The sequence below is a fragment of the Vicia villosa genome, linkage group LG6 (genome assembly GCF_029867415.1).
Source record: "Vicia villosa cultivar HV-30 ecotype Madison, WI linkage group LG6, Vvil1.0, whole genome shotgun sequence".
Taxonomy (NCBI): domain Eukaryota; kingdom Viridiplantae; phylum Streptophyta; class Magnoliopsida; order Fabales; family Fabaceae; genus Vicia; species Vicia villosa.
Window position 1 is genome coordinate 9,122,211 of NC_081185.1, and position 11,144 is coordinate 9,133,354.

Sequence of the window (11,144 nt, forward strand, 5' to 3'; positions counted from 1 at the left end):
GCGGGCCTAATCGAGACGGACATGCCCATTTGCCACTCCTACCTATAATGTCTCTTTGCCACCGCAATGCATTTAGACCCGCCCCATTTACATCACTGGACAAATCATTTAATGAGATAAAAGAAATATTATGGGAGATGTCCTGCATTTGTAAAAAAAAAAAACTATTGAATACAAAAATAAACCCTAAACGTACACATAACATGTACTATTTTCGAAATATTAGAAGGTATATAAATTGGAATGAACATAAAAAAAAAGGACACAAGAATAAAAATAAAAAATAGATAGAAAAGGACATGTGTGCCCTCAAGTAAATGTGTTTATGAGATGATGCCATGCATCCATTAGTGGGAATCTCAAGAGAAGTCATTTCTGTCTCTTTGCCTCTTCTTCTTTGCCTTTTAAACACTCACTTCCTATCTACCTTTCTTTCATCACTCATCACTCTAAAACTAAACACTACTTACTTCCTTCCATCATCATGCTTACTCACTTCTCCACCCACTTTCATCTTCCCTCTTCTTCTTCTTCTAATTCCCATTTCTCTTTTTCTTCTTCTCTCTTCTTTCTTCAACCTTTCTCCAAATCCTCTTTAGGTATGTTTTTTTTCATCATATAATGGTGAATCATAAACATAGATATAGATGTTTCTTTGTGTCTTTTATGATCACAAACCATATAGAAATTTTTATCTATTAGTTTTTAACTTGTGTATCTCATTTTCATATTGTATGTTAGTTTCTTATATAGGGACATTACATGTTAATTAATTATACAATAATTAATATAATATAATTATTATTTTGTGTTACTTAATTTCAACCTTAATTTATTTTCATCACCCTTTAGATATTTATATATACATGATTTCTTGTTTATACAAAATAGTTAGAGAAACAAAATCAACTTAAGTTTGTTAAGAATTTATCATGTGTTTGATTCTGCGGTAAAAATTTTACATTTAGTTGAAAATTTCGATAAATATTTTATGTTTATGTGAAAATATTATTTTATTAGTTTCGAAAAACTACAGTCAGACGTGAGTTTGGAGGGTGAAACGTGAAACAAAACACAATGTTAATGATTTTAATTTGTTGATATAATTATTATTATTTTACATTGTCAGTGATTTTGGTTCTATAAATTTGTCAATATAATTATTATTGTTTTTTACTAAATATCTAACCTTAGTTTAAGAGCTTAATTTAAATAATAAGTATTTGATCTTGGTACTATAACTTTTCAGCTTTTAAGATTTCATTGTCATAAGCATGTCACAGTTGGAAGATGTGAACTTGTCTCTTGTTTTATCCTTAACCCAAATAGAAAACAAAATAAAAAGAAACCAAAAAAATTATTATTATTTTTTATATTTTATATTTTTAATATTTTTTTATTCTTTTATATATAGGTGCTTCTGTGTCGTTTGTGGCTAAAGACAAACAAGAGAAAAGATGGAGAGCTATATCCAAATCAAGAACTCAGGGTATATATGTAGTTGAGATTCTTTTAAAACTAGTACCTTTTAAATTAAAATATTATTTGAAATTAATAATTTAATATTATTTTCTACTTTGTAGAATATGAAGAAGTATTACAAACTAATGTAGCAACATTAAAGTTGAGTGAAATTAATGTGGAAGATGTCCTAGTCATAGATGATGAAGAGGAACAAGATATTAGGGTACTTTTAACTTTTATGATTAAATAATATTTATTTAATATTTGTATTTCTTTTTTTCCTTTGTTTAATATTAATTTTTTTTGTTAATAACAAGGTGGGATTAGTGAACAAAATAAGATCTATATTGTGTTCATTGGAAGATGGAGAGTTAACTGTGTCTGCTTATGATACTGCTTGGGTTGCTCTTGTTGAAGATGCTAATGCTATTGGCACCCCACAATTTCCTTCTAGTCTAAAATGGATTGTAAAAAATCAACTTCAAGATGGTTCATGGGGTGATAGTCGATTATTTTCGGCTCACGATCGAATCATTAACACATTGGCTTGTGTTATCGCATTACGATCATGGAATATGCATCCAGAAAAATGCAACAAAGGTAGAATATATTAGTCTTGTTATTAGATTTTTAAACCATAGTCGCAGTCACGGAGACATACAATTCATTTATTGATAAAATAAATTGTGTCTGTGTGATTGTGTAATTTTATAATCGTTAATCGACTTTTGTCATATATAGGAATGACATTCTTTAGAGAGAATCTTGGAAAGCTTGAGAATGAGAATGAGGAGCATATGCCAATTGGGTTTGAAGTTGCTTTCCCTTCACTTCTTGAAAGAGCAAGAGGATTAAACATTGATGTGCCAAATGATTCTCCAATATTGAAAAATATATTTGCAAAGAGAGATGAAAAACTCACAAGGTACCTTAGTTGTGGTCATAATTATGTTTCCACTATGCCCATATCTATCTTCATAATTTGTTTTCAAAGTAACCTTATCTTTTAGTCTTGGAAATCAAATTCAAGTATACAATATATTATTACATCAAATTTAGGGTATGTTAGAATTTTTAATATAAAATTATATATTTTTTCAAATTAGTATAATTTTATCATGGCTGTCTTAAGTTTTATCGACTACAATTCAACTATAACAAAAAAACTAAAATTTTTATTTAGTCACAGTTTAATCATGAAAAATTTCAGACCCTATACGATAATTTATCTTACACACATTTAAAAGTGGTCTTGAAATTTTTTGTATTATACAATAATTGCTATGTGTGTGGACCTAATTGATGTGCTATGGTGTTGGAATAGAATACCAAAAGAGATAATGCATAAAGTGCCAACAACATTGTTGCATAGCTTGGAGGGTATGTCTGGCTTGGATTGGAAACAGCTTCTAAAATTGCAATCACAAGATGGATCATTCTTGTTTTCTCCATCTTCCACAGCTTTTGCATTAATGCAAACTAAAGATGGAAATTGCCTCAAATACTTGAATAATGTTGTCAAAAAGTTCAATGGAGGAGGTATCTTAATTGTCTACTATTTGCCTAACTCTTTGCTTTTTCTACCTTTCAATAATGACTATAAAACATCGATACTAATTCAGACATGTCAACATTGATACTAATTCAGACATGTCGACACTGATATTAATTTTTTTAAAATAGAATAAATTGAAAATAATTACAAATGTCAATGTCGTATTTGATACAAACATACACATTTTTTCTTAACGATTTGTTTTTGAGTTTGACACACAAATTTCAACTATATTCCAGTTCCAAATGTGTATCCGGTGGATTTATTTGAACATATTTGGGTGGTTGATCGTCTTGAACGTCTTGGAATATCTCGATTTTTTCACCATGAGATCAAAGAATGTATGAATTATGTTTCAAGGTAATTTAACTAATACTAATTACCCTTTAATTAATATTTTTGGTTTTATATAAACAATTTTAATTTATAAATGCGTAAATGAAATTTCAGATATTGGACTGAAAAGGGAATTTGTTGGGCAAGAAATTCAAATGTTCAAGATATTGATGACACTGCAATGGCTTTCAGACTTCTTAGATTACATGGTCACCAAGTTTCAGCCGGTAAGTATTTATTTTTTACGAACACCAAACACGTCACCAACACTAAAACGCTGACACGTTTTTACTCAAAAGGTGTCGGTCGGAAAAAAAGGTTTGATATCGAGATTGTGCAATTTTAGTAATGAATTTTGATTTTTGATTTTTTTTTTTTTTGATAGATGTGTTTAAGCACTTTGAGAGGAATGGTGAATTCTTCTGCTTTGCTGGTCAATGCACACAAGCTGTGACAGGAATGTATAATCTATATAGAGCCACTCAAGTGCTTTTTCCAGGAGAGAAAGTTCTTGAACATGCCAAACACTTCTCTGCCAAGTTTTTGAAGGAAAAGAGAGAAGCAAATGAACTCATAGATAAATGGATCATAATGAAGAATCTACCTGAAGAGGTGAGTAATTGATTTCTCACTTTCACATTAATATAAAAATGCACTAGTTCTATTAGATTTAGAAGTTAGATTTAGAAAAAATTTGACAAAAGTTAGGTATAAGTTAGTTAGAAAAGTTGTTACCTTGGTTAATTTTAAAAAATTTAAAAAACTTATAACTAGCTCTAACAAATATCTAAAATTCAACAAACTTATAACTAGCTCTTGGAATTTTACATAATTAATTTGTATTAATAAAGTTCAAGAATGACTGTGAAAACATGTAAGACGGACTTTTCAATAAAGTCTAAAATTGTTTACGATTAAATTATGGTTAAATAGGGTTTTAAAAGTATTAGCATTGTTAATTTGTAGTTTAATAGAACATCTATTTATTTTGTCGTAGTTAAGTCGTTGCTAATATACATAGAGTCTCTAAAAACCTAAAAAACAATTATAATTAGGGGTGGCAAATGCCAAAAAAAAAGGGGAGGGTGGACATTATGTAAGATACGAGTTTAAAATCTTGATTTGATCCCTACAAAATAAAACGGAGCACGGAAGACGGCAGATCCGCAGACACTAGACATTTTTAACTTAAAAATTACAAAACTGTAAGTCAATATCCACGCACGCAAAATCTCAAAAAAAAATGAGACAGATATATTAAAAAATACTAAAAATACGACTCTATATCTTTATTCTATTCCGCAAAAAGATAATGATATAAGGAGAATCCTCGTAGACCGGACTTGTTTTACCATCCTCGAATACATTCAATGAATTTACATAGTCCTAATTACATACCAGCTCATATTGAGGAACACCCACATGTCAAAATAAGCAATGAGAAAAGTGACATTGCACACACCTCAAGGATGAAGGATACAAACAAAGATAAATACAAATATTCCTAAGGTTTGAATTGTTTCTTATGTTAGTGACAAAGAATTGGAATTTTTATAGGACCACTTTCATGTACATAATTAGGAACTTATGAATGTGTCTCTCTTTTTATACATTGTGAATATCAAGTTAATTATTATTGATTTTTTAAATTTTGTAAATTATTTTCCATATTTTTATAATTTTTAAATAGATCTACAAAATTATAAAAAAAAATCCAAATTAATTTATAAAATTTACAAACTAATCCATTTAAATTTGTAAAAATAAATATTAGTTTATAATTTTTAATTTTAAAATTTGACCTAAAATTTATAAAATGATCTAAAAAAATTACATTTTAATATTCTATCCGAATAAAAGAATTAAAAAAAATTAATTACAATTGAATCATTTAAATTGTTTAAAATTTTAGATATTCTAAAAATTTTCAACCGTTAAACTTTTATAACTAAAGTCCAAACTCACCGTCGCATTGCAATGATATGCTTTGAATTTGGAACAAAAATACATACAAAGTCTTAGTTACATACCAACACATATGGACCAACACTCATAGGACAAAGTGACATTACACAAACCTCAAATCTCAAAGATCAGAGATAGGACCACTTTGTTTGTACTAAGTACTTATGCATGAATGTATTTGTTTTTGTTGTATAGGTGGGTTATGCATTGGACATGCCATGGTATGCAAATTTAGGTCGAATAGAGACTAGATTTTACATTGATCAATATGGTGCTGAAAGTGATGTTTGGATTGGGAAAACTCTTTACAGGTAATTTTTATTATAATGAATTAATCTCTATTATTTTTATATTTATTTTTAATTTAAATTAATTTTTTTAAAGGATGGCGTATGTGAACAACAACAATTATCTCGAGCTGGCTAAATTAGACTACAACAATTGTCAAGCGCAACATTTGACCGAGTGGAGTATGATTCAGAAGTAAGAGTCTTAGAATTTGGATCGTGTCTGATTCACTATATGTGCTTCTATTGACCTAACATTTGTTGTTGTAACAATCACTTATTTTTTTCAGATGGTACTTAGAATCTAGATTGGGAGAATTTGGATTGAGCAAAAGGGATCTTCTATTGGCCTATTTTTTGGCCGCGGGAAGCATATTTGAGCCTGAAAGATCTCATGAGAGACTTGCATGGGCAAAAACTACAGCTTTGCTTGAGACAATTAAATCTTATGTTAGGGATGAAGATTCGAGGAAAGATTTTGTGAAAGAATTCAATGATTACATCGACAGACGGGACTATTCTATGAGCTGGTAAGTGTCTAATGTCGGACACGAACGACTCAGACATATATACGTTTAATCATGTTCGATTAATTCATCTTTGTTTACAGATAACATATTCGCTAGGCTACTCAACTATTTTTTAGACTAATGTGAAAATGAAAATTAACATTTTTTTTTATGTGTATGAATGTAGGAGGTTGAAGAAGAACAAAACAGAACATGAACTTGTTGAGACTCTTTTTGCAACCATAGATGAAATATCATGGGATGTAAGATTGTCTTATGGTCATGAAATTGGATATGATATGCATCAATGTGTGAGTTTTCCAATCCTCAATCTTCTCTCCTTAACTAACATTAATTATTTAATAAAATAAATAATGTGAAATAATAAATTTACTAATATATCAATTTAATATTATATATTAACTAAGACCGGGTGGAGGATATATTCTTCATCCCTATCTCGAAATATATCTAAAGGAATTTCGTTTCTCATTCCGGTTTCATTCGATGAGAAAAATTCTTTATTTTTAGTGTCTCTATGAAACGGTCTTTGCAAAAATCTTTATTAATAAATACAAATGGACATCTCTAACTTTAATACATGTTGGGTCAATATGCTATTAATTTAATATAAATTGTACTCATTGCTAACATTTATATTCTTAACAAGATTTTATTTTTCCTGTTAACCTACAGAGTGACCAACTGAAAAAGAAAATCATGGCTAAGAAAAAGAGAATCAAACATGAATAGATAAACCAAATCACCAAAGTAATGGTTGAAATTTGTATAGCATTTTGACTTTTTTTCTTTCATGATATTGTAGTGGAAAAAGTGGCTTTCAAGTTGGCAAAGTGAAGGAGACAAATGTGAGGGAGAAGCAGAACTTTTGATACAAATAATAAATCTATGTGCTGTCCATAGGATTTCTGAGGAACAAATATGCAATCCACAATATAAGCATCTTCTTCAACTCACTAACACTATATGCCATCAACTTAGTTGCTATCAAAAGGAAAAGGTTAGTGACAACTCAAACTTTTTCTAAAATTCAAAATTCTCCAACTTGCATACAATCATAAATCTAGAATATATATGATGATGATTTTAAAAAAGTCACATTGCGGTCCCGTAAAAGTTTTTGCAATTTCGGTCGACACAGATATCGTGATATTGATTGCAGCTATCGCAATGTCAATTAACTACAACTTGTTTTTAATATAAAATGATAAATAAGAGTACTGATACCAATACCATTTTCCTGGTCGCTATTTTTTTAAAAACCCTAGATATGATTTTTAATTTGGATAAGTTTCCACAATTGTGATTTAACCATGATATTGAGATTTTCAAAATACTCATAATTGAAATCTTGTGAATAGTATACATAACTCATATCACTTATATAGGATAAGGTGCATAGGTTTTAAGCACTACTTTAGGCACTACATAATTTAAATTCCAAATTCATCATAGGCTTGTGCCTCATTAATTATGGAATGAAATATGATATACTAAAATGTACTCAAATATTTAACATATATATTTAAGATTTTAAGAAATGCCTATTGTTGTAAAAACGGCCGCGATAAAATAACATCAAAAAGTGTCATTGATATTGATACTCTTATTTACCATTTTTATGATAAAAATTTCAATTAATTCACACCACGACAACCCTAATCAGTATCGTAATGTATATTCTATCTGAAGTCGCGAAATTTTTTATGTGATCACAATGCGACCAGAGTCGTTAAAATCTTGCATATATTTATTATTTAAGTAATGGTATATCTTAGTACAAAATAAACTATAGGGTATATTGTTTTTTGATTGGTTTAATTTGCTTGATTTCTTATTTGAATTTTCTTTGAATGAAAACTACTAGGAACTAAAAAGCAGCAGCATCCAAGAAGACATCACCACCTCAGAAGTAGAGTCCAAAATGCAAGAGCTTGTACAAATGGTGTTTCAAAAATCTCCAAATGACATTGATTTTAATGTCAAGAATACTTTCTTCACAATTGCAAAGTCTTTTTACTATGCAGCTTTCATTGATTCAAGGACCATCAACTTTCATATTGCCAAAGTTCTCTTTGAAAAAGTTGTTTAATCAAATGTATTGATTTGTATAGGTATTAGTTCATTCTCATTCATGTGCATATGTATATTTTCCTTTAATGTAATATTGAAAAGAAAAAAAAAAGGAAAATATTTGTTATTGTGATTCAATGTATATATGGTTGTTTTCTAATAAATTTCTTCTAAAATTTTCTTTTTTTGGTTTGTTATTTTACTCAAATTTCCCCCTATGATTTTAAATTGGATTTTGACGACAACAAGGGCTTTGAGGGTAAGCTTGTTGTCTTCTTCAAACTCTTTTTATATAAATATATTTTAAACTATTTGAAACATTTTTTTTTTATTTTTTATACAGTGGTCTTCTTCCTTCCGTACCGACTAATCCACCCGAGAGCATTACTGCTCCACGTAGCCTCCGAAAGGAGCAAACTCTTGAGACCCAAGCACCCTTCCACTAGACTAACCCTCTTGGATTAACTATTTGAAACATTTAATTCTATAAAATTGCAATCTTAATATCATTAAGTTAAATTTGTGTTTAATGTCTTTTGTATGCTGACGAATGTATTCTAAGTTTTAAATTTTTAGGAACCCTAACTTTTGAAACTTTGAAACTTGATCTAATTTAACTTTCAATTATATAATTATTTAGGCATATTGAATTATTAATTTGTGATATAGGGAATAATGCTCATGAAAACCTCTTTTGATTGCAAACTTGCCTAAGATATTAAGGGGGTGTAATTTAAAAGAGATGGTTATTCTCAAGAGGAGTAATTTTGGGGAATATACACAATTATCAAATAAGATGAAATAAAGAATTCAAAAAGGCCTGATCAAATCTGATAAATTTAATCTATTTTATATTTTTAATTGTCAACTAAACTTTTAAGAAAACCCTCTAAATTAACTTAATTTATAGTATGATAGTACTATTATGTTGAAATAGATCATTTCATGTGGATACGAACTTAACCATCACAAGGCATAACATTTTCCTTAACTCCATGAACCGATTCATCTTCAATGCTTTGGTAATGGTGTTTTCAAGTTGAATTGAAGTTATGCAATATTCTAATTCTAGCTTCTCCTTGAATTGAAGTCGTTTCTGAAAATCCAAGAAAAGAAACAATTGACTTATCTTAATTTGTCTTCTTGAGTTCTATAATAACGATGTTTAGCGGATTATTTTACTTATATTAGTAAAAAAAAACCTAAGCAATTCAACAGTTGGATATCCACCAAAAATGGGTTGGCCCATGAGTCAAGCTAAGTCCAAAGTTTAAAACAACTTTGTTTATCAATATTTAGATGACGTAAGTTTTCATTTAAAAAGTTAATTGAATAATAAATATAACAACTTAAAAAATATTCTATCCAGAAAAATTAATAGTATAGTCTTAATTTTTAATGGAGATACAACTTAAAAAGTTACTTTGTTTTTTAATGGAGATGTTTACTCCTTCGCAGTAAGTTTTGCTTAATATTTAATTTTATTTGGTTTAAGATATTAAAAATGACTAAGCTAATACTTTTCTTTCTTATTTCAACCAAATAGGCTCTTTATTTTTGAGATTTTATTCTGCATCCTCTTTTGTTTTTGACTTATCACCCCTTGTATTGTTATAATGTCTTTGTTATTTTTGTTAAAGATTTATTAAAACTTGAGACACATAAAGCAGTTTTGACAGGACTCGGGACAAGAGAGAATAGAAAGAAACCATCATTTCCAAGATAATTGTCAAAGAAATAAATGCAAAAACTACAAAGGAATCAAGAAAATGGAAGGTTGTGCTTAACCACATTTATTTTGAATTAAAGAATGTCTCATTATTTCCATAAATAAAAGCTGGGGGAGAGATAAATATGTGAAGATTTTATCTATTCTCAAAACCCTTTACCACTACTCGAGGTGTTGTTTGAGATATTATTTTTTATTTAATATTGAATGAAGTCAAAATCAACAATATACCTACCAAAACCCAGGTTAATGTTCTCAGAAACGGAATTATCATAAGGTTTTTATCATGAGATATTTCTGACTAAGACAACTTTTAATTATGCATGTTAATACATTATTATCAATTTTCCAACCAACACCCTAATATTACCCACTGAAATCAGTGAAAAATTAGAAACGCGCGTTTGAAAATTTTCGCGCCAAACAAATGCGTTTACAAAAGAGCTCTATCTATTTAGGTTCAGGAATTAAAATCATCAATTGACAGTTTTTATCAATAATTAAATTAATCAAATCAATTATCAACATTAATGAACGATTAAGTCTGGGTTGAAATGAAAGAATTAGGGTTAGGGTTTTAAATTTGGGAATCAATGAAGACGAAATAGAGAGTGAAGAGGAACATACAAAATGAGAACGTTTTCGTTTTGAAAATCCAAGAAAACAAACAGTTGACTTTTCTTAAACCCCTTTCCTAATTTGTCTTCTTCAGTTTGCTTCAGATTTTCTATTCACTTTATTTTAATCTTTTTTATAACTATTAATTATAAAATGATTACTTTATTTTCCATCCTAAAGTACAAACCAATGTTAATAAAAAGAATAACTTTAATTGAGTTAGGAAGAGCTCTGCCAATTCAGGTTCAGGAATTAAAACTATCGATTGAGACAGAAAATATTTCAGTTTTCACCAATAATTAAATTAATCATATCAATTATGAACCTTAATGAATGATTAACTCTTAATTGTATAAATTAGGGTTAGGGTTATGAATTTGGAAATAAATAAAGACGAAATAGAGAGTGAAATGAAACCTACAAAATGAAAACGTTGTTGTTTCTGAAAAATCCAAGAAAAGAAACAATTGACTTATCTTTATTTGTCTTCTTGAGTTCTATAATAACGATGTTTAGCGGATTATTTTACTTATATTAATAAAAAAACCTAAGCAATTCAATAGTTGGATATCCACCAAAAAAGGGTT

The 11,144-nt window shown here is 28.7% G+C and overlaps 1 protein-coding gene across 1 annotated transcript; it reads left to right on the forward strand.

The window, feature by feature from the left end:
• The first annotated feature begins 368 nt into the window (after positions 1-368).
• LOC131611203 (ent-copalyl diphosphate synthase, chloroplastic) lies at positions 369-8,371 on the forward strand. The gene is made up of 15 exons (XM_058883297.1): positions 369-599; positions 1,415-1,489; positions 1,584-1,687; positions 1,782-2,064; positions 2,206-2,389; positions 2,789-3,003; positions 3,259-3,379; positions 3,470-3,582; positions 3,741-3,967; positions 5,516-5,631; positions 5,705-5,803; positions 5,898-6,137; positions 6,304-6,427; positions 6,943-7,137; positions 8,005-8,371. The coding sequence occupies exons 1-15, from the start codon at positions 485-487 to the stop codon at positions 8,227-8,229; spliced, it is 2,436 nt and encodes an 811-aa protein (XP_058739280.1). The 5' UTR covers positions 369-484; the 3' UTR covers positions 8,230-8,371.
• The last annotated feature ends 2,773 nt before the right edge of the window (positions 8,372-11,144 follow it).

Coding starts and splice junctions, on each gene's coding strand:
- LOC131611203 (XM_058883297.1), top strand. CDS start 485: ATGCTTACTCACTTCTCCACCCACTTTCATCTTCCCTCTTCTTCTTCT. Junction 600..1,414: donor TTTCTCCAAATCCTCTTTAG/GTATGTTTTTTT, acceptor TTTTATATATAG/GTGCTTCTGTGTCGTTTGTG. Junction 6,138..6,303: donor CGGGACTATTCTATGAGCTG/GTAAGTGTCTAA, acceptor GTATGAATGTAG/GAGGTTGAAGAAGAACAAAA.